The sequence below is a fragment of the Euleptes europaea genome, chromosome 18 (genome assembly GCF_029931775.1).
Source record: "Euleptes europaea isolate rEulEur1 chromosome 18, rEulEur1.hap1, whole genome shotgun sequence".
Lineage (NCBI taxonomy): Eukaryota > Metazoa > Chordata > Lepidosauria > Squamata > Sphaerodactylidae > Euleptes > Euleptes europaea.
The window spans coordinates 38,530,668-38,558,196 of NC_079329.1; the positions used below are offsets into that span (position 1 = coordinate 38,530,668).

The following is a 27,529-nucleotide window of genomic DNA, read 5'->3' on the forward strand; positions in this document are numbered from 1 at the left end:
GGGTATGAGCTTTCGTGAGTCACAGCTCACTTCTTCAGGTACTTTGAAGCGAGCTGTGCCACATGAAAGCTCCTACCCTGTCAGAAACGTTGTTAGTCTTTAAGGTGCTACTGGACTCTTGCTCTTTTCTACTGCTACAGACAGACTAACACGGCTACCTATGGTGATCGATCAGAACGGAAAATGGGCTTCCCGAAAGCAATATATGGCTACACAGGTCACCCCTGTACTACATGGCTCTCAGCTGAAAGGCACCAAGACAACATCTGGGTCAGCCAACAAGAAAGGAGCTCGGGGAAGGGGGGCCCACACAGTCCACCCAGCTCTAGGCTAAGAGGTCCCAAGATGTGATGCTTAACCTGTAAAGGAAGGACTTTATATACCTGCCAGCTTTAGGAAAACTTGTTCTTAATGAGAATGGAGCAGTTTGATATCTCCACCCAGGCCCCATTTCACCGCTCAGCCCCCCCCCCAAACTATCCCTGCCCTCCCCTGCCTGCCAGTAAGGTTTGTGCAGACATAAGAATCCTGACCTGACCTGCAGTGTCGGGTTTGGTTTTAACTCCATTATTTCGGTGTGGGCCTTTTGACCACGCCACAAAAGCACTTGTCCTCTGGAGGTACAAGATGCCAGAAACATTGCCTGCCAGTTTGTGGGGAGGGGCATGCTTGTTTTGGCACAAGCAGAAAAAAAAAGCCTGTTGAGGTCGGCTGGGGACCCTCCTCGGCAAAAAGCCCCACAACTGGAAGAAGCCTGCTGCCAGGGGATGCCAGCCAGAGGGGTGCCCGTGGCTTGGATAAAACGCAGGATGTCCTGCCCAGTCTGGGTCCTGCCCAGCAAGGTGCTGGGTGGCACCATGGTGCCCAACCCTGCAAAAATCTACCCCCCCCCGCCATCCAAACAGCCCTTTTCTGGGTGGTTGGGAGGCCTGTCAAGTGACATCACCAAGACGAAAAGGTGACTTCCCCCCAAACACAATTTTATTGCAAAGAAAGAGGCAATTAGGGATTGCTGCTACCCCCACACCTCTGCTTTACAAAGATCCCCTCTCTCCTCCTCCTCCGGCTCCCATTTAAAAAATACACAAACGAGTTCCCCTCTTAACCCGCCTCCCGCTCCATTCACAACTTCAGTTCCTCCAAATGGAGCCTTCATAACTGATTATTCAGCAACCTTAGCTGTTGGGTGGGTGGGTGGTTGAGGGGGGCAGGGGAGGGAGGAGAAGTAGAGGAATATAAAAGCTAATTCACAAAAGGCGCTTTGGTCCAAAATGGCTCACAAGACATGGCCTCCACTGCAAACCGCCCCCCCCCATACACAATTCAAGGCACAAGAGGAAGGGAAGGCAGACTGCAAGGGGAGTCTCTCTCTGTCTCTCTCTCTGTGTCTTCTCGTTCCTCCCCCTCGCAGAAGAGATGCTAATTCCCAGGCACACAGAGGATGAAGCCTGTACGATTCTTGGTGAAGTCTGGCTCTGATTGGTTGATTCTGGTTTCCACGGAGACGGTGCATTTCCGACCATGCACGCTGCACTGGACAGGGTTGGTGACGCTCACTTGCAGGCGGCGCTTCTCACTGCAGGGAGAGATGGAAAGGTTAAAAGGGATTTTCTTGCGGGGGCGGGGGGAGCAAAGCGAGAAGAGCACCAAGCCGAACTGGGCTGGGCTGTGCGGTTAAGCGGCAGACGGCCTTGAACTTCAAAGATCACCTCTGCTAACCTCCTAGGAGCTTGGGAGGGTCATGATTAACAACAGATTAGAACAGATCAGACAGAGGAGGGGGAGAGAAATACCCTCAAGTGTCCGTTCTGTATACAATAAGGGCCAGCTGCAGCTTCAGAACTGGCTTATAGCGCCAAGTGAATCGATTTTAACGCTGTAACCATAGGCCATAACATAAATGTCAGATGCAGACAGACACAAGAACGTACCACAAGCAAATATCATTAGAACCTATCCAAATACATGTATAAACTACAAATCCCATGCAACCACTGTTTAAAACATGCCCAGTACTCAACACAGCTTAAAACTTAAATACCTTAAATAAACTTAGATTAAAAAAACACCTTAATAAGTAGAGGATAGGAACTCCTTCCTAATTTTAATAGACACAAACATAAAAGTAGCCATTTGAAAAGTAGCAGAAGGGAGGGCATCTGCCAGGAAAAATTCAATGTACTCCTCATGAGAACCTGGAAAATTAATAATGAAATGACTTAGCAGTTTATTTCTTATAATTCCATAAGGAGGGCACTATGAAACATAATGCATAATAGCGCCCAGTGAACCACTAATTTTTCATGAAAATTCAGAAACCAGCCCAGCTCCACAGCTCTTTTGCACATGGTTGGGAGGACTGATGCAGAGTGACAATCCAGAGGGCACAAGGAGACCCCTTCCCTTGGGAAACACATCTTTGCAGGGATGGATGGCAGGGGAGGGGACGCCATTAGGAGACAGATAGTAGACACCTCTCATTCAGTGCTTCCTTCTCTTCAAAGGAAGCAGGGTATAGAGGTTAGAATGTCGGGCTAGGATCTCGGGGTTTAGATCCCTCCTCTGCTGTGGATACTTGCTGGGTGATATGTTGTAAGGTTGAAACGGAGAAGGAGATAATGTTGGAAGACACTCTGGTTCCCCACTGGAGAGATAATGTTGGAAGACACTCTGGTTCCCCACTGGAGAGAAAAGTGAGGTATAAATGAAATAATTCAATAAGGAATAAATTTCATTTAAAATTAAGATTTGGTCTTAAAAAAACAAGCCTCACTTGGAATGCAGATTCAGTGAGTATCAGATTTCAGAGTGATGAAGAAGAAGAAAAAGAAGAGTTGGTTTTTATACCCCGCTTTTCTCTACCTTTGAAGGAGAATCAAACTGACTTACAATCGCCTTCCCTTCCCCTCCCCACATCAGAAACCTTGTGAGGTAGGTGGGGCCAAGAGAGTTCGGAGAGAACTGTGACTAGCCCAAGGTCAGCCAGCAGGCTTCATGTGGAGGAGTGGGGAGTCGAACCCAGTTCTCCAGATTAGAGTCCGGCGCTCTTAACCACTACACCACGCTGGCTCTTTTTCATTGACATTGAAACCGCTCTTCTTTATGGATGGAATGAGCGCCTGAGATGACTCTGCATAAATGACTGAAGGAGATCAGGAGGAAGCAGCCAGCCCAACTACGCTCATAGGAATAGGGCCGTCCTGGAATATGAAAACCCCCCCCCCCCATGCCTCTACCTGCTCAGCTTAGACTTCTCTACCCCAAGAGCCCCAGGCAGGTTCAACCCACACAACACAGCCCGGATAACCCACAAGATTGAGATTGAGTGATAAAGCTGGTGGGATCCATCCCACGGCAAAGACATCCACGGACACCAGACTTAACTTTTTTTTAAAGAAGTATTATTACTTCCTGAAAAGTAAGGACAAGATTTTCAAAAAGCAGTTTCACCACATCACCAGTTTTTTTTAAACCCAACCCGACAATACTGATTACTTTCTTTCAATGCTTTCCATCAAACATTTAGGCTTCCTCCAGTTTTCCTTCCTTTCTGTTGCTAATTTTCACATCTGACAGAAGCAGGGCAGACTTGGGATTCTCTCTGACCAGTTGCCAGACATTCAGTATTGGAGATGTTAGCCAATGTCTTATCTTAAGCCTATGAGACAGAAAATGCTCTACATGACGCGGGTGCCGTCAGGACAGCAGGCGCAAGTCTTTTGCTACCCCAGGTATTTAATGCTTCTTTACTGGTGCCAAACTGAGGTACATGGACAATCCCTGATTAATTTGCTATTTTTGCCATGCCTTAGCAGACTCAGCTGACCAAACTGGGAAGCCATAGCAGGCCACAGGTGCTGGGGTAAGTGGGGACTTTCAATAAGAATCATCGGGGGGGGGGATTATATGGCACACTATGCTCTCAGGTATACTGCCATGCACCATTGCTAGGCAAGAATGTATCATTTGTTTAGAAAATTTATGTGCTGCAGAGACCTGCTGAGCGAGTTTTTACAAAGCCTACTGGCCGCTGATTCTACCTCTTCCATCACCAGAAACGGCATAATTAAGATTACACCATGCAATCCCAATTAACCTGCTTTTTCCAGGAACCAGCTTGATTCTACCAGTAGGTCATTCCTGTAATTTACTTCTGGTTTTAATGACCGCAAGCGGAGATGGGGCCCCTGCACAGCTACCCTCATTTTTCTTGGTGTAGCGGAAGGCCAGCCTTTGGAAGGACCCCCCCCGACCTCTGCCTCAGTTCCCAGCTTGTAAAACAACACAATAAACGATGGAAGAAAAATGTCATTACTCTCCCTGAGCCTCAGGGACAAGGCAGGCTATATTCAAACTTCCTACCTCAACTTGTATGGTTTTTACATGTTGTTAGCCGCCCTGAGCCCGGTTTTCCCAGCAAGGGGATGCCAGGCAAGGGGTCTTTCAGGGAAGGTCATCCGTCACTGACCTTCTCATCGAGGAACTCTCCTGAGAAACCGTGGTCTTGGTATTTCCTTTCCTGACGTTTCGCCAGCAGCTGTGGCCGGCATCTTCAGAGGAGTAACACTGAAGGACAGTGGAGGACACTCTCAGAGACACTGTCCTTCAGTGTTACTCCTCTGAAGATGCCTGCCACAGCTGCTGGCAAAACGTCAGGAAAGAAAATATCAAGACCACGGTCACACAGCCCGGATAACCTACAAGAACCATTGAACTCTGACCGTGAAAGACTTCGACAATATCTCCTGAGAAACCTTTGAGGAACCCCGAGGCTCCCTGGAGCACAAACTGAAAACCCTTGGTTTAAAACAGGGGTCCCCAACGTGGTGCCTGTGGGTGCCATGGTGCCCACCAAATGTTTTTAGAAAGTGGATGGGACCAGGCGGGGCTTCTGCCCAGCAAGGCTTCTGATTGGCCACTGGAGATTTGATTGGCTCTGCAGATCCTGGGAAATGTTGCTTGGGCAGCAGCTGCCACCACAGCACAAGGATCTCCACTGTGCGGTTGAAGGTAAGCGCCAGCAGCTATTTTGTGACTGGCTCCCACCTCCTACAGCAGCCGTTTTATGGCAGGCATTTTGTGGTTGCGCCCCACCGCCCTGTGTCAGCACCCCAAAGGTGCCCGCAGGCTCAAAAAGGTTGGGGACCGCTGGTCTAAGGTATGAGCACTTCCTTCTCGATTTAGAGCTGTAAAATAGATTCTCCACTAATCTTCTTTGGACCTGGTTAAGTGTATTAACTCACACACCTTGTGGCTTCAAAGGCAGCTTTTGTCTGTGTGGGAGACTTAAGCTGTTCCTGCCACCTCCTACTGATGCTACAGCGGCCTTCGACTCCTACCTGCCTGGCCCACCAAACAAGCCCACCATCTTCTTGCCTTGCTGGCCCCATCTGGGGCATTCAGTTGGATCCTGTTTCAAGACAAAGAGGTCTTCCTCTACTGCCCCCCCCCCCCATTCAAATGTTATCCTACCCACGTCGGATGTCAGTTCTGCAAAGAAAAATCAATGCCTCACATTTCACTCTGACAACCAGATCTTCTTTGCTGAGCCTCAGTGGAGTGGCTTAAAAGAAATATCGCCACACTGCAAGCAAATGAGCCCACCCTTTACTTCCCTCAGCAACAGCCCAAAGAAAAAGCCAAAAATAAAAGCCAAATGATACCTTTCATTAAGACCAAAGAAGAAGTGTTGTTTTTTATATGCCAACTTTCTCTACCACTTAAAGGAGACTCAAACCGGCTTACAATCACCTTCCCTTTCCCTCCCCACAACAGACACCCTGTGAGGTAGGTGGGGCTGAGAGAGCTCTAACAGAGCTATGACTAGCCCAAGGCCAGCTAGCTGGCTCTGTGTGGAGGAGTAGGGAAACCAACCCGGTCCTCCAGATTAGCATCCGCCACTCATGTGGAGGTGTGGGGAATTAAACCTGGTTCTCCAGATTAGAGTCCACCACTCCTAACCACTGCTCTTAACCACTACACCACGCAGGCTCTCCAAGCATAGTAACACAGCAGTGAGCGAGGTGTTCAGCTCTCCAGAATTCTGTATGTTTAAAGGAAAGGAAAGGAGGGGTGGGGGGGAAAGGATGTGGGGGTGCAGGGTCTAGAGACCAAGGCCTATGAGGAAAGTGTATGTTTAGCCTGGAGAGGAGACGACTGAGAGGTGATATGATAACAGTCTTCAAGTATTTAAAGGGCTGTCATATAGAGAGGATGGAGCAGATTTGTTTTCTATTGCCCCAGAAGGTCAGACCAGAACCAATGGGTTGACAATAAACCAAAAGAGTTTTCTGCTAAACATTTGGAAGAACTTCATGGCAGTCAGAGCAGTTCCTTAACGGAACAGGTTTCCTCAAGAGGTGGTGGGCTGTCAGGCATCGCCTGAGAATGGTATGTTGTGGGTGAGCCTGATGCCAGCCAAGGCCAATGTGTTATTCCTTTTCTTAAGTGTTTTGACTCCCTTCGTGGGAACCTCTGGTAGTTGCTCTTGGGAGGGGGGTTACCATGGTACCCTGGGCTATCTGTCTTTTGATTGTCTATTTATGCCATGCACTGTACAATTGATCCTCACTAGTATCCTTTTGATTCCTGGCTTCTGATTTCCATTGAACTTTCCTAATAAATCAGCTTTTTGTAGGACATCTGCCTGCTGAGTCTGTTTATGGGATTATCACGGGACTAGAGTTTACATTAGGATACTAGTCTCCTATCCTATCCTTTTCCTTGGCTGGAGCCCTGGAGGGTTCGCCAGGATCCGCCCTTGCTTGGGTTGGAGCTCAGGAAGTGCTCCCCGAGGATCTTCTGTGTGCAATCCTTGATGAGGTGCGCTGGACTCACACCGAGTCCCACTGGCTTGTTGGGCTAGTGGTGGACCAGTGGCAGCAGCTGGAAGCGGCGGCCCCATGGGACTCACGGGTGGCTGATCTCCGTGCCTGGGACGAACTTTGGTGGCTTGACTTTTTACTGGAGGAGATGCGCTTGGCGCAAGAGGACTCTGCCCTCCTGACTTGACTGGTGGCCGACTTCGGTGCGTCCCAGATGGCGCAGAGGGATGCAGCCGCTCCGGCCCAGGTGCCCACCCATCCTTCTCCCATGGCGGAAGGCCAGGGGGTACATGTCCCGGATCTTGACCAGTCCAGCCTGGACGCTCAAAATGCCGCCGCCAGAACACTTCTATGTCTCATGGATGTGCCACCAGAGACGGTGACGGAGGAGGATGTCCGGCAAATTCTGGAACCGGAGTACGGTCCTTCCTCCGCGGAACTTGCCCAGCAAGCCCGGCCGTTGCTCACTGACTATCGTGAACTGAAGTTGTTGTTACAGCAAGCGGCCAAGCCGCTGGTGGCGGCCGTCGTGGCGGCCCGGACGGCCAAGGTGCAGGTGGCACAAGCTCTTGCTGCCTGGCAACGGGCTATGGAGCAACTGTTGGCGGAAACGGCCGCGGCCCAGGCAAGGGCCTCCCTGGAACAGGCGGCGGCAGCGGCCGGAGCACGCCCGAAGGGCAGTGGGGGTGTGGACTGGCCCTCTCTCCCGTCGTTCCCCTCATCCTCTCCAGACATCTATCCGTTACGGAGCGAGGCCCGCAGACGACGGCTTGCCGGAGCAACCTCGCATTGCACCTTTGCGCCTGATGTACGGAACTACATGGAGGAGGGCGATTCGGATGAAGGGGACTCAGACAAATGGAATACTAACCTCAGCGTTAGCCACCCCCAACATACGGGGGGGGGGCGAAGAGGAAATACAAGCGTTGAAGTACCAGAATCGGGAACTGTTGGAGCGGATAGCCCTGATGCAAGACCAAATGGACGTTCTGGTGCGGGAGTATGGACGTTTGCACCAGACCCAAACTGTAACCGCGCCGACCCCAGGACTGCCTTAGCCGGCGGCACCTCCTGGAGGGGGGCCGTCTCAACCGGTGGCACCGCTCCAACCTGCTGCTCCGATTCAGCCGGGGGTCCCTCTCCAGCCGGCTCAACCAGCGGTCCCGCTCCAACCGGCGGCACCGTTTCAGCTGGCCACCCCAATCCAGCCAGTGGCACCTGCGGTGCCATGGCAGCAGCCCTGTCTGTGAGTGGCTTTTGATCGGTCTGTGGAAGCATTACCTTGCTTTCTGCATCAAGTGGATAGTTACATGAGAGAACAAGGACACACTTTCCCTACGGAAGACAGTCGGGTGAGATTTGTCTCATCTTTATTGACAGGGAGGGCCGCTGAGTGGATGATTTTACAATTCGATACCAGGGCCCGATCCGTTCGCTCCTTCAATGAGTTCATGCGAGCGTTAAGAAGACGTTTTGATGACCCGTTTCGAGGTGAGAAGGCCAAAACTGCCATTCTACAACTTCGCCAGGGGTCCTCCTCAGTCAGGGAGTTCGCGGGTGAATTCCAGAGACTCGCTAGTAAAATTGTGGACTGGAGAGAGGCCACCCGTATACATTACTTCCGGGAGGCCTTACACCCTGAAATCCTGAATTGGGCTTACATGCAACGGGATCCGGCCACCCCAGAGGAATGGATTCTGCTGGCGGAGGAAGTGGAGAGCCACCGCCAGTTTGTGTCCCTTGCCCGACGCCGGGCTAAAGAAGGGGCTAAGCTCCCTACCAAACCTCTGGTAGCTGCGCCGCGGAAGCAAGCCAAACTTCGCAGGATCGGGTGACGCGCTTCCAGAAGGGAGCCTGCCTCGTTTGCGGTGCCATGGGTCATTTCGCTGCAGCCTGACCATCGTGCCCAGAGCGGCCAACCCAACACCCCCGAGTGGAGGGGACTCCTCGGGGAAGGAGAAATACTCGGAGGAGGAGTTCTGCAGCTGATCGTAGCGTTGCTCCAGGGCGGAAGGCGCCCCAAGCGCTTTTAATGTACACCGAGGAGGCCTCCAAGGATCTTTCGCCGGCGGACCCGTCGGGGTCCAGGATTACAATTACAACTCCCCTGGGTGGGGACAGCTCCGCTTCATCCGAGGAAGGCGGACAGTGGGACTCTCCTGCATTTAATCTCGTAGCACCCCTCGAGCAGCCAAAAAATGGACAGGGTCTGCGGTAGACGGAGCAACACCACAGACCACTGCAGTTCCCCCCCCCCCACGACCCAAGGGTCCACTAATGGTGAGAGATGTAGAAGAGACTGTATATTTGGATGTGATTTTGCAAAAGTATAGAGGTGGCCCCCAGGTACAGGTGAAAGCCTTAGTAGACTTGGGGTGTGCTCGCACTCTAATCAATGAAGACACTTTTAAAGCTCTAAAAGTGAAAGCTGTACCGTTACCAGCGTCAGTCCAGTTCGCTCAAATGGATGGCAGTGGTTTTTTTGGGGGGGGGCAGTAAACCATCGCACAAGTAGGGTAGCGATGGGTATAGGTCAGCACTGGGAACAGATTCATTTTACTATGGTCCCTGGGATTCGTTACGCCGTTGTATTGGGGGCGAACTGGTTAGTTGGACACAGTCCCACCATAGACTGGGTGGCCAAAACCTTAGCTTTCAACAGCCCGCAATGCAAACTACACCGTCGAGTAGTAGCCATTTTAACCCCAGCTCTAACATCAGAGAGGCCCAATTCGTCCCAACTACCCCCTGAGTATCGGGACTTTGCAGATGTCTTTAATGTCTTTAACGTGACGGGAATGTGACATGCTACCCCCCCCCACCGCCCTTCAGACTGTGCTATTCAGGTAGTGGGGGGTGGCAAACTGCCAAAAAGCAGAATTTATCCCATGAGTCCTACTGAGAGGACAGTGCTCCGTGAGTTCCTGGACAAGAATTTGGCTCGTGGTTTTATCTCCTTCTTTGGAGGTTTTGAAGCAGAGGCTAGATGGCCATCTGACAGTAAGGCTGATTCTGTGAATTTAGGCAGATCGTGAGAGGGAGGGGCAGGAAGGGTTGTGTCAGTGCTTGGCTCTTGTGGCCCTTTCTTACACACCCAACGTGGCAATCATGCCACTTTGGGGTCAGGAAGGAATTTTCCTCCAGGCCAGATTGGCCAGGGATCTTGGAGGTTTTTTGCCTTTCTCTGGTCATAGAACAGGGGGTCATTGGGGGAGAGGGGGGGGAGGTAGCTGTGAATTTCCTGTTTTGCAGGGTGTTGGATGAGATGACCCTTGAAGTCCCTTCATGTTTCTATGTCTCTGACCCCAATCTTAAGGCCTCCTCTTGTAAGCAGTGTGTGTGCTGAGCTGGGTGCAGATGTAAAATAATGCTGGTGTCAAGTTGTACACTTGGCCTTCTGGGAGGAAGAAACAAACAGAAAAAGCAAAAAGCTCTAATTTTTTGGCCACTCTGCAGCGCCACAGATTTGAAGAATACACACACACCCCAATCAAGAGAAACAGACCTTCAGCTGCCCTTTTGGTTTTATGTTCTTTTTTCAGAATCCATGAATGGCAAGACACTAAGGTGTATGCCCGGGTGCCATCGAGTGACGGCTTGCATACATGAGCAGACATTAAATGCCACCTGAAAGTGCTTCTATCTCAAACAATACTGTGCCAGAAATAGTTTCCTCTCCTGGACAGGGTGGCATCAGGTGGTGTGTTCTTGAGGGATACACGAGTGTGAGATTCATCCCCTGAACTTATTTTTTTACTCTAAGACACTTTGGGTTATGTGTATACACCACACTCTTATTTGTGTGTGTGTATGCCATCAAGTCACAGGTGACTTCTGGCAACCCCATAGGGTTTTCAAGGCAAGAGATGTTCAGAGGTGGTTGGCCATTGCCTGCCTATGTGTCACGACCCTGGTATTCCTTGGTGGTTCAACAACAACAAAAAGGGGGGGGGGGACACAAATTAAACTCAACCAAAATGTTGAATCCAAACCAAAAAGGTTGAGCTAGAAAATACTAAAATTACAAATATATAAATTTTAATATGGTGCACAGTAAACTTAAAAACATAAGGCCTATATCATAGGCAAGTCATTCACAATCAATAAATTTGATTGTAAAACCGTACAACGACTAAAGTAGGACCAAATAAGGACCAAACGCGTTTCGGCCTCAAAAAGGCCTTCCTCAGTGGTCAGACATAGAATTGTAGTCTAGTATACATCCTAGCAATATAATATCATAATGCATGGTAGGAAATACATAGAAGTCTTTTCTAGCTCAACCTTTTTGGTTTGGATTCCTTGGAGGTTGCCATCCAAATATTAACTGGGGCTGACTCTGCTTAGCTTCTGAGATATGAGGAGATCAGGCTCACCTGAGGCTATTCAGGTCATCTGAGCACAGAAAAAGCAAGGGACTGTATTGGCTGCAGTATCTGCATCCTCACAACCTTGGCTTTCCGTCAAAAAACAAAACCAGGCTCTCATATATTCTTGGCTCTCACAGCTACCAAGATGGGCTTGGAAGGGGGAGAGGTGTAAGCTGTTTGAAATCTCAGGAGGCAAACAGTGAACATCTCGGGGCAAGAGCCCCGTAAAGAGCTCCATGCCCTGCCCTCATGGCTAGCACAGAAATGTTTAACAAAAGCAAAATGATAAAAACATCCATTAAGAATCTGGGCTTCCCTGGTACACAATTGTATGGGAGAGACCATATACCTCTCTGAACAAGAAGCAGGAACAACATGCTGTCGATTTCATCAGAACTTCAGAGGAAATCATGTCCACACCCCAGTTTGATAACCTCTGGCCTCGAGAGAGGGCCAAAATTATTCGTCTAGACGTTAGTGTCCAAGAGGAACTGTTTCTTCTCATCCATCACGGGAAATGGAACCAAATCGTCCCCACCCCCATTCTTTAGGACTATAAACAATGAGGAGGGCCTAGCTAAAGGTCTGCGCCACAAGATTCTCCCTACATTTGTTTTAATATAAACCAGAGGGCCATGTGCATCTTTGGGGCTGCAGGCTGCATGGTCTTGGTCGTGTAAGCAAGCAAGCACAAGAGAGCAGAGGCTGCTGCAAGCATCCGTGACCACAGAAGGATTATGAAATCTGGCTCATGAAAACACTGCTTTGGCCTTTGAGCTGTAACTAAGAATGTTTCAGCGCTGAAATTCAAGACTGAACAGAAACAGCAGAGGAGGCTTTGAAAGGGTGGCGATGAGAGGTGTTAACACAGACACGGGCGGCAGGAGTCCCGTGCGTCCTCTAGGGAGTCAGTTTAGGATACACAGACTCTCATCTGTACTGTCCAAATTTTTCATCCAGGATTACAGCCTACGCATTTTCAAAGCCAGCTTTAGGTGTGCGCACTGCAAAATGCACCAGACGTTTCCCTTCTGCCTTTTGGCACAACAAGGAGCAGGGCAGATGACGCAGAGAACATGGCAACAGGAACCGTCTTAGCCTTTCATGGCTTCCCAAAGCCAGTGCTTGTCGACCATCTGCAAACCTGTTGCTTCCATGTCTGAGCCACAAGATTCCAGGAGTCCCAGGGAACAAGCACAATCTTGGGAACAGCTCTGGCTGACCATGAATGAAAGCTGCACTTGGGGCCATTTGTTTTCCTCAGTGGGAATGTTCAATTGATCCCCAACATCTAGCAGCTTCTCATATCAAGTAAGCGACTGAACCCAACTCCCATTCTGTCATTTGAAGGATGCCACCCCCCTCGCTACCTTACAGCTCCCCACCGTGATAACAAGATGCAAGAGGACCAGCCGGCAAAACAAACCGAGGCATAAACCGGTGTTTGGAGAACTGAGGGTGGCAGTTGACAGGACTGGGGGAGGGAGCCAAGCCACCCCCCAGAGGGAAGACTGTGCTCTGGACAGCCAGCCCAGCACTCGATTATCCCAGGGTCCTTTTCTCCAAGATAAACAGACGTAGTGTGAGGGTCTCTGTCTATGTGTCTCTGCTTCCCATCACCTGCTTATCAGTGAACTCGTAAAAGCAGTTCACACCTTCTGGTCTCAGGCGCCAGGCCTGATTGCCCCAAGTATCTTCCCCCCCGCTGTTCTTCCTGTCAGTACTCCCTCAGGCCGATGCGGCCTTGGAAGTGTGATAGCTTCACCAGACTTCCTGGGACTCGTCTGATGTTTTGTATTATGCCAAGCTTGTAACTTCCCATAACAATAAGTGTGAACCCCAGTGCCCCAGTGCCCTGGAGTCAATATATTCTGTACACCCGATTAGCCCCTCACTTGCAACTTGCTACCTGTGCCTGTCTCATCTCCTGATGTCTTCAATAAATCCTTTGTTTCTTTATCAACGTCTGAACATTTGATTTGGAGAAGTAAACTCAGAGAGAGGGGATCTCTCACATTAAGTTGCAAGTCCTTGCCTCTCGAACTGCTGCTGTACCTTTTGGGACAGAATGCCAGGCGACGAGGAAAACACCCCTACTACCCCTGACGCACCGGACGAACCGGTGGTGCCGGAGAAACCGGACCCCAAGGAGGAGGGTGCCAAGCCAAAGAAGCCTAGGGATCCCATCCCCGACCAAGGCCGGGACGGACGTCCCCGAGGACTTTTTAACAATTGGCTGGACTCCCCCAAGGGTTGGTCTCTCTCCCGAACCGCGGCGAAGGATCGCCGTTTGGCCTTCCCCAGCACGGGACTTGAAACGGACCCGGCGCGCAAGGAGGCCCTGATGGAAGAGGAACGCAAGCAGTGGCAGGAGGATCGCCAAGCTATGCAGGAGCAGATGGAGACCATGCAGCGTGTGATGGGTGAGATGGCAGCGGCCCTGGACGCGCTGAAAGTGCAACCGCCTGCCGGCAATCTCCCGGACGGAGCACCGGCAGCCCCTCCCGCGCCTCCTAGCCTCCCGTCCCGTCGGGACCTGAAAGTCACGTATGACGGTTCAGGGGACCAGTTGACCTTTTTCATGGTCCAAGTGGACATTTTTATGCGAGAACAGGGCCGAACCTTCACTTCCGAGGAGTCCCGAGTGCAGTACGTGGCTTCCTTACTGCAAGGGGAGGCGGCCGCCTGGATGGTGTTGCAGTATGAACTCCGCTCGCCGGTGCTGCGAACACTGGACGAGTTTATGGTAGCACTCCGCAACCGCTTTGAGGACCCGACTCTGGGTGAGCGGGCTAAAGCCTCCCTGATGCAACTGCGCCAAGGGACCAAGTCGGTGGCGCAGTATGCAAGTGAGTTCCAGTCACTGGCCAGCCGAATCCTAGACTGGAGTGAAGCCACTTTGGTACAGTGTTTCAGGGAGGGCCTCAACCCAGACCTCCAACATTGGGCCTTCATGCAAGGGAACCCCCCGGACGTGGAAGGTTGGGTTCGTCACGCTGCCGACATAGAGAATCGCAAACAACTCCTGACCTTGTCCAAACAACGCATCGGACGAGACCCGAGACCCCGAAGCGACCGGGGCCGAGACTTCCGACTGGGGGGCAGCGGGGGTCCCTCAGCCGCTGAACGCCGCAAGCGATTTGAGACCGGTGTCTGCCTGACCTGCGGAGGTAAGGGACACTTTGCGTCGCAATGCCCCTCTCGTGCGGGCCGTCCCAACCCCCCACGCCAAGCCCCGACCGAACCGCAGAAGGCGGCTGCCGAGGACCAGCCCCGCCGCAGGAGCGGACCACCGGGCCGACGTTCCGGCGCACCCTCCGCTCTCCATGCGCGCCCCCAGGACGGGGCCTCCACTTCTACAGGCCCAACGGGGTCCCGGATTACAAATACTACTTTTGATTCGGACGGGTCCCCGACCGCCACCACTCCTTCCCCCTCTTCCAGCGAGGAGGAGGAGTGGGAACAGCCGGCAAAAAACGCCGTCGGTCTGCTGTAGAGGGGGCTCCGCAGCAGACCGCCCCTGTCGTTGTGCAAGGAGCTCCACCGATGGTAAGCGCCCAAGAGGACAATGTGTATGTGCGTGTTCACCTATCCCTACCGAAAGGGGGTCCCAGTTTAGAATTCCCTGCCTTGGTTGACTCGGGGTGTGCCCGCACCATGATTAGCGAGGAAACTGCCAAGAAACTGGGGGTCCGGCGCAAGCGGCTTCCGGGACCCCTCCGCTTTTCCCAAATGGACGGGAGTGATTTTAAACGGGGCCCGGTGACCCACAGAACTGCAGCCGTGATTATGTCCGTGGGAGAACATTGGGAACGCTTGTATTTTACCATTGCCCCTATTGTAACCCCTGTGGTGTTAGGGATGAACTGGCTACGGGGACACAACCCTTCCATCGACTGGGTTAAACGGGTGCTCTCGTTTCCCGAAAACCCCTGTGGGTTACATGATAAGGAACGGGTTGTCCGGACTCCGGCCGCCGCGGTAGTAGGGTTTCCCCCCCCAGCCACCGTTCCTCCTCAACTGCCCACCGAATACTCGCAGTTTGCGGACGTCTTTGATGTTAGGGAATGTGACGAGTTACCCCCCCACAGAGAAACGGACTGTGCCATCGAAATAGTGGGGGAAGGCAAACTGTCTAAGGGGAAGGTCTACCCCATGAGCCCTAGTGAAAAGGCGGTGTTACGGGACTATCTGGATGCCAACTTGGCGAGAGGTTTCATACGCCCTTCCAAGGCTCCTTATTCGGCCCCGGCCTTCTTTTGAAGAAAAAGACAGGAGATTTAAGACTGTGTATTGACTTTCGTAGGCTAAACGCCGTTACCCAGTCTAACGCTTACCCTCTCCCTCTTATTCCCGACCTTCTAGCACAATTAAAGGAGGGCCGAATCTTCACCAAACTGGACTTAGTGGAAGCATACCACCGCATTCGCATTAAAGAAGGAGACGAATTCAAAACAGCCTTTTCCAGCTGTTTTGGAATGTTTGAGTACCTAGTCATGCCGTTCGGACTTTCGGGGGCTCCCAGTGTATTTATGCAATTAATTAATGAGGTTTTGCATGATTTGCTGTTTCGGGGGGTGGTGGTATTTCTCGATGACATCCTTATTTACTCTGAAACCATGGAAGAACATGTGCGCCTAGTGCGAGAAGTGCTCCAGCGGCTGCGGGAGCACAAACTGTATGCTAAGGTGTCCAAATGTGAGTTCCACCAACCTTCCATTACTTTTCTTGGGTACGTGATTTCCCACCAAGGGTTAGAAATGGACCCCGCAAAGGTCCAGGCGGTGCGGGATTGGGAACCCCCCACTACTCGCCGCCAGCTTCAGCAGTTTTTGGGGTTCGCCAACTTTTACCGGAACTTCATTCCTAACTTTGCCCAGGTTGCGCTTCCCCTCACTGCCCTGTTGCGTACCAAGGACAAGGGGGCTAGCGCCGCGCTACCCTCAGCCCGTTTGCAATGGTCCCCCCAGTGCCAGCAAGCTTTTGAACGTTTAAAGCTGCTTTTTTCATCCGAACCCGTTTTGGCTCACCCAGATTGCACCAAGCCTTTCGTGGTGCAAGTGGATGCCTCGGATGTGGCCATGGGCGGGGCCCTATTGCAGAGGGATGAAGGGGGGCGGTTGAGACCATGCGCCTACTTCTCCAAAAAGTTTTCCCAGTCCGAAATCAACTGGGCTATTTGGGAGAAGGAGGCGGCGGCGGTCAAACATGCCCTCACCATATGGAGACACTTCTTAGAAGGTGCCGAACTGCCGTTTGAAGTGTGTACCGATCACAAGAATCTTGAGGCTCTCAAGGGAGCTAGAAAGCTCAACGCCAAACAAATTCGGTGGGCCCAATTTTTCGCTAAATTCCGGTTCACTCTCAATCATGTCCCTGGCAAGGAAAATGCCCTAGCCGACGCTTTGTCACGACTTCCCCAGTATCGCAACGATTTCGATCGCCCTGTGGACTCCCTGTTCACTCCTGAGCAGCGTGGGGAGGTCCCAAGCTTAGCCGTCACTACCCGGTCCCAAGCCCATCGACCAGAGACCCCCCCTACGCTCAAAGGTATCCCGGAAGCCTTCCAACAGCGGCTCCGGGACGCTTCCTTACAGGAGGAGGAGCACCATCTCCTCCCCACTGGCTTGGAACGAACCAACACTTGGTGGGTGCAAGGGGGAAAACTATATGTCCCATCCTCCCTTCGCAAAGAGGTATTGGGACTTGTACATGGTGCCAGGTTGGCGGGTCATTTTGGTTTCATAAAAACGCTTCACCTGGTACGGAGGCAGTTCTGGTGGCCCGGTATGAGAGCTGATGTGGAGCTGTATGTGCGCAGCTGCCCCACTTGCGCCACAGCTAAGAAACGGATGGGAAAACCCCCAGGGCTTCTCAAACCGCTTGAGAACCCCTCCCGTCCCTGGGAAGTCATAGCCATGGATTTTATCACCGACCTACCTCCTAGTCGGGGAAAAACGGTTCTCTGGGTAATCACGGACCTTTTTTCCAAACAGGTCCATTTCGTTCCATGTGCAGGTCTTCCTTCAGCCCAGGGCTTGGCTAAACTATTTGTCACACATGTCCTCAGGCTACACTCGATCCCGAGGAAGGTCCTCTCCGACCGGGGGGTCCAGTTTGTTGCCAAATTCTGGCGAGCCTTCCTAAAGCTCATGGGGGTGGAGGAACAGGGCCTGTCTTCCGCCTATCACCCCCAGACGGATGGTCAAACGGAACGAGTAAACGCGGTGGTAGAATGTTATTTGCGTTGCTATGTAAATTTCCACCAGGACGACTGGGTCGACCTGCTGCCATTCGCCGAATATGCGTACAACAATGCGCCTCATTCCTCTACCGGCTTTAGTCCCTTCCAAGTAATATACGGGACGGAATTCGGTCCTTTCGGTTCCGCCCCCGTCACGCCAGAGCTCCAAGCCACCCCTGATCTTCAGGAGTGGATTCAGGTAGTTAAATCTACCTGGCCATGGCTGCTCAAAAATCTTGAGAAGGCAAAAAGCAAGTACAAGGAACAGGCAGACAAACACCGGTCTCCGGGATGGGAACTAAAGGTGGGGGAGCAAGTCTATCTGTCCACCAAAAACCTCCGCTCTCTTCGTCCCTGCAAAAAACTGAGCGACCGTTATGTGGGACCTTTCCCCATTACCAGAGTAATCAACGAGGTTACCGTGGAACTGGAACTCCCAAAGACCCTCAAGGGAGTCCATCCCGTCTTTCATATAAGTCTCCTCAAACCTTATGTGGCAGCTCCCCAGTTCCACCCCCCTCCCGAACATGAGATTCCTACTGTGGTAGGAGGGGATACCCATCTGGAAATATCCAAGGTTTTAGATTCCAAATGGAAGAAAGGGAAACTGTTTTACTTTGTTCGTTGGAAAAACCTTGGGTCCGCTCACGACGAGTGGGTGGCCGCACCCCACATGGCGGCCCCTCGCTTGGTCCGAGAATTCCACCTCGCTTATCCCGATAAGCCTCGCCCTCTCGAGGACCCCGGAGGGGGGCCTTAAGGGGGGCAGAATGTGAGGGTCTCTGTCTATGTGTCTCTGCTTCCCATCACCTGCTTATCAGTGAACTCGTAAAAGCAGTTCACACCTTCTGGTCTCAGGTGCCAGGCCTGATTGCCCCAAGTATCTTCCCCCCCGCTGTTCTTCCTGTCAGTACTCCCTCAGGCCGATGCGGCCTTGGAAGTGTGATAGCTTCACCAGACTTCCTGGGACTCGTCTGATGTTTTGTATTATGCCAAGCTTGTAACTTCCCATAACAATAAGTGTGAACCCCAGTGCCCCAGTGCCCTGGAGTCAATATATTCTGTACACCCGATTAGCCCCTCACTTGCAACTTGCTACCTGTGCCTGTCTCATCTCCTGATGTCTTCAATAAATCCTTTGTTTCTTTATCAACGTCTGAACATTTGATTTGGAGAAGTAAACTCAGAGAGAGGGGATCTCTCACACGTAGCCAGGGAGTGGCGTCACTATGCTTGTGAAGGGTGTGAGTGTGGACAGGATGCACTTGGGAATTCCTTGCTTAGCCATATTGGCAGCTCTTGGGAGGCACTGCGCCAACCCTTCAGAGCAACCATTCAGAGTCGCTCGCTACGTGCACAAATTGTACCGCTTTCTGGTGTGTTCTGCTGCACCCACAGCAGGACAGAGAATGGAGAAAAAAAGGTTTAAAATGGAAGCAGCCAGAGATCACGGCACCTAGCATATTATATGCATCATTTCCTTTGAAGGAATGAGATAACAGAGCAGGGTGTGCAGAAGCATGATGGGGAGGGGGGAGGGGGGAGGCAGGGATGGAAATGGAAGAGAGAAAACCGCTTTTCAAAGCTACAGCCCTTTTGGTCCCAGTTGCCATAGCAACCTGAATATTAGCTGTTCAATCTGATGCTGCGTTGCTGCCAGCCAACCGGAAGATGCCACTGACATGCGGCGCTCTGACTAGGCTTCCGAAAAATGAAAAGAGAAACCAGGGAAGGTTATGGCTGCTGCCTCTTTTATGGATGGTTGTTTACAACCCAAGTAATAATGGACTTCATCATAGCTATCAAGACATATGTAATGCCTATAGCACACACAGCATTTTACATTCTTGTTCATTCACACAAACATACAATGCCATTTTTTTTTAAAGTATGCATGCAGGCTCTTAAGAGTGTGGTTCTCTTATCACAACATATTTATGTTCAAGATCGAAGGAGAGGGGGAGAGAAGAGAGAGAATGAGAATGAGCATCCTCCTTAACAGCTCTTTTCTGCAGAGAGCTGTTTCCTGTAGCAACAGGAAATGGAACAGGAAGCATGAAGCCTCTTCTAGCACACAGGCTTGGCGATGCTGTTGCTGGGTTTTGCTGAGCCACTCGTACTGTGCCTGCAGCCATCTGGAGCAACAGCTATCAGCAAAGGGACTGGCAGAGCACCAGGGCAGAGTATGAGTGCTGGGCACAGCCAGGACCACCAGTTCTGTACACCTGGCACTGGCAAACACCCTCCACGATGGAAGCTGGAATTTGAACACAGGTCTGCTTTGTCTATTGAACCACAAAGCAGGCACTTAAGGCTCCATCAGAAACCTCAGATGTTGCGTCTGGCTGAAAACCAGCCACCCCTCCCTCTGCCCCCACTTCACTGCAGATCTTTGGCCCATCTCCCATCTGTGAACTAAACCCACTCAAGGACGTTCAGCGCACGTCTTCCATGACTGCTCCACAGATTGAGAATTCCTTTCTTAGGGCACCTTTCCAGCACCTGAGCATCCATCAAAAGCCATTCACGAGATAATCTCATCAGGGCTTTCTTGCAATGGCTGGAAAATAGTTTTAATAGTTTTAATTGTAGTTTTAAGAGTTTTAATCACAGATGTATTATGGTTCTATTGCTCTTATCTTGTTGTTGTCAGGCTTCAGCAAATTCACAGCGTTTCAGGCAATAGACCTTCAATGCAGGCAGAGCAGCGATTCAAAGATTTATTTCAGAAGTCAGTGATTTCAGTAAGAGACGCGCAAGGTTGGAATACATGACCGGGGGAGTGGGGTTACATTTATAGGGCTGATACAATAGGGTTACAGGAACAAAGAGACAAGGTAGTCGTTTCCTGCCAAAACTGAAACAGAAACAATCATGAACAATCAGTGGAGGAGATGGCCGAGCTCTCGGCTTTGTGCGCGGGACCCGATATCAGATTGAAGATTTACACGGGCGGGTCCCAATACAATTGTAAATCTCTGGCCGGAGCTCGTGTGCAAAATGGGGGGGGGGAGGAGTGCATGGAGAACTCCATCTTGTTTGCAGGGGAACCATCTTGATTGAGGATGGAGCTGTCAGAAGCCCTATCTGACAGATGTTACCCACCCTGAGCCCGGCTTTGGCCAGGAATTGAGGGTGGGTTAGAAAGCGAAATAAATAAATAAAAGGGGGAGGGGTAGATATGCAGTCCCCCCTTGAGGTGAGGCAGGCTGGGGCTCTAGATCATTCTGAGGCCAACTGGGTACAGCTATGAATCCCATGAGCATCACAGCACAGACGGCACAAAAGAATACAACTAAGGCATGCGTGAAATGAGGAACCATAACATGACTCAGCCCTCACAAAAGGGGTGTTACGGCTGAATCTCAAATACAGGACTCAGAAGCAAGCTCTGGCGAGTGTGGAGTGCCTGAACATCTCTCGGTGACCAGGCCTATGTGGTTGCTACTGCTGTGTACAGCTTGCTGAAACTAGGATCTCACTGTGGAATTTTGCATCATTTAATGCATCATGTTAACATTTATGCTTTGCTTCAGTTCTGTGTTTAGATTTCTGGTTGGTTCTACATGCCTAACCCTATTGCACTGGTCACTGAATGTCCCATCCTGTCAATTGTATTGACTCACTCTGCATAATCCGTCTGGAGTCCAAGTGAGAAAAGCGGACTATAAATAACATAAATAAACATCTTCTCCCTGTCTAGAAGTTTAGTTATGAACAAAGCCTTCCAATACGAGTCAGATATCACCCATCCCACACCCTCCTAGGATGGGTCCAGGACACAGCAGGAAATGGTTGGTGTAGTTCTTGCTCTACTCTAGTTTCAATGCTCATGGTGAACAATGGCAATGGCCAACTTTCTCAGATGAGATGGGCAGGTGGACCACTAGGCTGTTCATGTCGAGGAGCCCGGCCCTGCCTCCGCAAGGTTAGGTCCTCGTTTGTTTGAGGTGGTCAAAAGGTTCCCAAAACAACCTACTGCGCTCAAGTGTCTCTCCCGAACTCAGTGAATTATGCTGCCACCAGCCCTCAGACAAGAGGCTAGCTTCAGGCAAGGGCTGAGGGTAACCCTTCCCGGCTAGTTCCAAAATAAAGCATAATGCTCTCCCTGCAAGGTAGGAGGCCCTGCCAGGGGAAGATTACACTCACAAAATAGTTTGCACCTGGTAGGTGGTCAGAAACAAAAGGCACTTCAGATTTTGGCTTGGGATCCCAAAGTCAAAAGACACAGCCAAATAAAGGCTAAAGATTTATTCATAAGATTTGTGCTGGTTACAGGAAAGAAAAGGTTTCATGAAGCATTAAGCAAGAAAATAATAAAACAGTTTAGCATAGCTAACTTACACATTCAGGTTCCTATGGTTCAAGAGTTTGGCAAAGTTTAAAAGTCTTTCAGCATACAAGATTTCCAAAAGTTGTCCAAAGTTTCTCCAAAGGTCAGCCTGACCAGAGTTCCCCCTCGAGGGCCAAAATCAAACGGTTTTTGATGCCGCAGGCACGGCCCTCCAGCTGTACCCCAAAGCGAGCATTATTTGGTTCAGAACTGGTCTGCCTTTATAGTCATGTTCTCAATGGCATGAGCTCATAGTGGCCAGTGAGAAAACAAAAGTAATTTGCTGTTAATTAATCGTTTGGTCAGAATGCTGACTTGCTCCCAATAATTGACGTGTCCAGGTGCAGTACCTTGCACCTGAATGTCATCCGTCACAAGCATTAAGATTGTGGCTGACCAATTAGTTGCTGTGGTAACTCATGACCTTTAATTTCGAAAGGAGAGAGAAGGCCTTAACAAGAAACAGCTGGCTGCTTTTATCTTACTCCAGGGTGGGGAACCTCCAGCCCGCGGGCTGGATACGGTCTGCAAGATCATTTTGTCCGGCCCCGGCCCGCCTGCCGAGGCCGGGGAGCTCCATGGAGCTAGCTGTCGCTAGCCAGGCCCTCATCTGAGCACTTCGGGCTTCACTGGGAAGCCGTAGCGCGTGCACACAAAGCTGAAGGTTGATTGTGGGGGTGTTTCCCCCAAGTCTCCCTGCTTCCTGTTCCTTGCAAGAGAGAGAAAACATGTGCCTGGCCAGCTCTCTCGGCAGCCCAACTTTGTTTCCTTGGCCCCCTCCCCTTCGCCCGTGCCCTACCAGCTTTTTGCAGGCGAATGAGTGGTTTACCTCGAGTTCTTGGGGTGGCGAAGCCCCTGCCTCCATTCCCCCCCCACCGTGGCCTCGAGTTCTTGGGGTGGCCGAGGCCCCTGTCTCCATCCCCCCCCGCCGCCTACGTGCTTGCCGTGCCACTTGCTGAGGGTCCCCGCCCAGCTCTCCCTCTGCTTGAACCCCTGCCCTCCCCGTGTTCCATTCCCCCGGCCTGCGCGCTTGCTGCATTGCCGCCAGAGGGTCCCCCCCCAGCCCTCCCCGGGCTCCATTCCCTTGGCCTGCGCGCTTGTGTATGTGCGTGTGTGCACGAGATCCCCGGGCCGCTGGTGAGTGTGTGTGTGTGTGTGGGAAGCCTCCCACCCTCTCTTTCCTTCCTTCCTTTTTTTCCTTCCTTCCTTCCTTTTTTTCCTTCCTTCCTTTTTTCTTTCTTTCTTTCCTTCCCTTCCCGCGCCGCCGACGCCTCCAGCCCTCCCCATGCTCTATTTCCCAGCCTGCGCGCTTGCCACGCTGGTGCGGGAGGGTACCCCCCAGCCCTGCCCGTGTTCCAATTGCCGCCGGAGGGTCCCCCCCCAGTCCTCCCCGTGCTCCATTCCCTCCCACCCTCTCTTTCCTTCCTTCCTTTTTTTCTTTCCTTCCTTCCCTTCTTCCTTCCTTCCCTTCTTCCTTCCTTCCCTTCTTTCTTTCTTTCTTTCTTTCTTTCTTTCTTTCTTTCTTTCTTTCTTTCTTTCTTTCTTTCTTTCTTTCTTTCTCTCTCTCTCTCTCTCTCTCTCTCTCTCTCTTTCTGCCCTGCCCTGCTCTCCCCTGCCCTGCATAGCCTCTCCTAGGTTTGCAAACCTCCAGGTGGTGGCTGGAGATCTTGCAACCCTAGCCTCTTTCCCCCCCTCCCCCACGCCAGGAGATCTATGGCTGGTATGGCCCCCGAACGATGTTATAAATGTGCAAATGGCCCTTGGCAGGAAAAAGGTTCCCCACCCTTGTCTTACTCCCTGCTCAGAAGCAGCTTTTCAAAGTGAAACTATTTTACTGTTGTATTTTGGGTCTGGGTCAACTACCTTCCAGCCCTTCAAAAGTCTCAATATTACAGAAATCATAGGCCTTGAGGCCTGAACCAGGAAAATTATGAAACCCAAGGAATTGAGAGACCCCAATTCCTTGACAGTTCACCCCTGTCATAAGTGCAGAAAGGCCTGCTCCTTCCCGACTGAACACAAGTGCCCTCCTCTGTACCCTGAGCATGACTGCCCTTATGCCTGCTCAGAGTAGGAAGTGCCAGAAGAAAATGGAGGCATTTCTGCTTTCATGTTATCTATACTGACAGCCTGGTACCCTGCCAGTTAACAGGTTTCAGGAACTGGATTCCGCCTGTGCCTACTGTGTGTGTGTGTGTGTGTTAAGTGCCATCAAGTCGCTTCCGACTCATGGAGACTCTATGAATCCATGTCCTCCAAAACATCCTTATCATTCACAGCCTTGCTCAGGTCTTGCAAGCTGAGGGCCATGACGTCCTTTATAAAGTCCATCCATCTCTTGTCGGGTCTTCCTCTTTTCCTGCTGCCCTCAACTTTTCCTAGCATTACTGTCTTTTCCAGTGACTCTTCTCATAATGTGACCAAAGTACAATAGCCTCAGTTTACTTTATATGTCTAAATGCTGCAAATGAAACAAATGAAAAAGATGCCCCTCTAAAAGAGTTCTGGGTAACTCAAAAGGTTGCTTCTCTGCCAAAAGCTTAACTCCAAAAGTCATATGGAGATTCTGCCCAGTCTGTTACCACACCATCTTTTCTACCTCTTTAGGTTTCAAGAATAGAATAACTGGGCATAAAGGAAGATACATGTTTGCGCCAATACATCCAGGGAAGGGATGATGAAGAAGAAGAGTTGGTTTTTATATGCTGACTTTCTCTACCACTTAAGGAAGAATCAAACAGGCTTACAATCACTTTCCTTTCCTCTCCTCACAACAGACACCTTGTGAGGCAGGGGAGGCTGAGAGAGCTCAAAGAGAACTGTGACTGGCTCAAGGTCACCCAGCTGGCTTCATGTGGAGGAGTGGGGAATTGAACCTGGTTCTCCAGATTAGAGCCCACCACTCCAAACCACCGGTCTTAACCACGACACCCAGCTGGATGTCAATCCATCTCAGCACTGATGGAAAATTCAGCACCAAGGAGGTGGAAGTTGGGAAAAGAGATTATTTCAGGTTGACAGAAAGTGCTGAAGGAGTAATTAACAAAGGGGGGGAATCTATATTTGAACACTTCACAGTAACTGAAAAGGGAACGTAAGGCAGACAGTATTGAGACAAAGTGGCTGTTCACAGTCTAGGTGTCTGGGCATCAACCAGCATAGGTGGAGGGGGCAGGGAAATTAAGTGGCAAGTCTGACAGCTAACTCAAACCTACTTTCAGCTCCTGAACTGTGAAAAACACACACCTTTTTGGGACTGGTGCTGCAGTTTTGCAGGAAATCAGACTTCAGTACCTTTTTTTAAAAAAAGGCAAGTTTCTAGCCTTAAGGCTGTAAAGACGTGCAAAATGAAATTTTGCAAATCTGCTCCATTTACATACACAGACACACTTTGCACAATTGATCTTTTCTTGGAACAGTATTCTGATTCACTTAAAAAATAACCCTGATTTTGCTGTTCAGTCCCCTTTGCTTATGCCACATGTCTTCTGCTCCTTCCGTGGCTCTCAGATTAGTCACAGTCCTTGCAGCCCCATGTTGGGGTATCCTGCGCACATGTGATATTTCCAGGTGCCTTGTCTTCAGATGCTTTCCCACCCATCATCTCTCCAAAACCTGGCAAAATTTACAAGGAAATACAAAAATACTGGGGGTGGGAGAGAAAAGCACCCCTTCACAGGAAGGGACTGCTTTCCAGATGACCAACGTAAGTGAACCTGAGAATTATTTGGCAGTATTTTCAGTATGCCCCTGGAGGGGGGAGGTTAGTTTCTCTTTGCACCATATGACTTGGCTCTGGAAGTGTATTTATTTTTATTTATTTTTCAAATTTCTAGCCCTCCCTCCCCGGCTGCAGCTGGCTCAGGGCAGGTAACAACATCTAAAACCATACCACAATTCGTAATAACATCAATGAACAATCAATATAAAATCCTGCAGCATAAAATCATTAAAATCGACAATCAGAATGAAAGATGGCACACAGTTCTCACTGTGCTGACTGAGATAAACAGGCAAACACCCCTCCGAGTCCATACCAATTTAGCATATGGAAGGGGGGGGAGGTAGGGAGACCAGTAAAGATGATACCCGCAGCTGTCCTCAACTATAGGCCTGGCGGAAAAGCTCTGGCTTACAGGCCCTGTGGAACTCTTTAAGGTCCCACAGGGCCCTGATGGTACTAGGCAGAGCATCCCACCTGGCTGAAGCCAGGGCCAAAAAAGCCCTGGCTCTTGTCGAGGGTAGCCACACACTCGTAGGGCTGGGGACCACCAGCAAATTATCACTGGAAGATAATTTGGGGGAGGGGGTATACCAGGAGAGGCGGTCCCAAAGATACGAGGATCCCAGACCATGTAAGGCTTTAAAGGTCAAAACCAGCACCCTGAACCTGATCTGATACTCCAGCTGGAGCCAGTGCAGTTGGCAGAGCACTGGCTGTATCCGCCCCTGGGGTGAGGTACCTGTCAGGAGCCTCACCGCCGCATTCTATACCAGCTGGAGCCGCCGGGTCAGTCTCAAGGGCAACCCTACATAGAGCGAGTTACAGTAGTCTATCCTAGAGGTGACCGCTGCATGAATCACCATGGTTAGGTCAGGGCAGGAGAGACAGGGCACCAGCTGCCAGGCCCGGCGGAGATGGCAAAAAGCCACCTTAACCATGGCTGCTCCATAGATAAGGCGGCATCCAAGATCACACCCAGACTCTTGACAGGAGATGCAGATGTTAATTGCACGTCAAGGGCCAGGAGCCAGTACTCTGACTGCAAGCTGCCCCGGCCTAGTCACATGACTGCCGTCTTCGCTGGATTCAGCTTCAATTGGTGTTTTCCCAACCATCCAGTCACAGCATCCAAGCACCTGGCCAGTGTGTTCGGGGAGGAATCCGGGTGGCAGTCCATCAATAGATAAAGCTGGGTATCATCAGCATACTGATGACTCGCCAACCCGAAACTCTGGGCGTAGGGTTTGCAGGCACCATTCTGCAGTGCACTAGCTCTCTGTGGACAACACACTGGGCTTGTGTGGATTAACCTGTGGAGAACGAGTGTGTCTGGGTGGAGGGAAAAGTTGGTGGATCGGATCATGAGAGGGAGGGCAGGAAGGGGTGAGCCACTGCTCGGCTCTCACGGCCCTTTCTTACATGCCCAGGGTAATGCCGATCACCACGTTGGGGTCAGGAAGAAATTTTCCTCCAGGCCAGATTGGCCAGAGTTCCTGAAAGTTTTTTGCTTCCTCTGGGCATAGAGCAGGGGGCCACTGGGGGAGAAGGTAGTTGTGAATTTCCTGCATTGTGCAGGGGGTTGGACTAGATGACCCTTAAGTTCCAGCTCTTTGTTTCTATGAATGGTCCTGCCTCCAAGGAGGGGAAGGGAGTAGATGATCCACTATGATTCACATTTTGTGTTCCAGGAGGCAAGTGTAATCACAAGCACTTACAGAGAGTTCAACCTGTACAGAGCGGATTAGGCAGGTCAAATGCCTTGAAATGGGCCTGAATTGCAGCCAGGCGAGATAGAGACGGTCTGCAGGCTCGTCTGGAGTTTCACATTACAATACATTCACCGTTCTTGGCAAGACTTTTATCTGTGCCTTGCAGCCAGGTACTCCCACAAGCACCCCACCTCCAGGGAGCTCAGCCTCACTTACTTGGTATTGGAAAACTTCTCCCTTCAAACCGAGGGGGGAGGGACGCCACCCTCAGCCACCTATCCTTAGCAGAACACCGCCTGGATGGAAAGATCCCTTCGGCCTGTAC

At 51.0% G+C, this 27,529-nt stretch overlaps 1 protein-coding gene across 1 annotated transcript in view; it reads right to left on the minus strand.

Moving 5' to 3' along the window:
• Positions 1–1,419: 1,419 nt before the first annotated feature.
• The window catches only part of MYO1D (myosin ID), a 209,133-nt gene continuing 183,023 nt past the window's right edge, over positions 1,420–27,529 (minus strand). The window contains exon 22 of the mRNA XM_056863329.1: positions 1,420–1,576. Coding sequence (XP_056719307.1) covers positions 1,420–1,576 — 157 coding nt within the window. The remainder of the gene's footprint in view (positions 1,577–27,529) is intronic.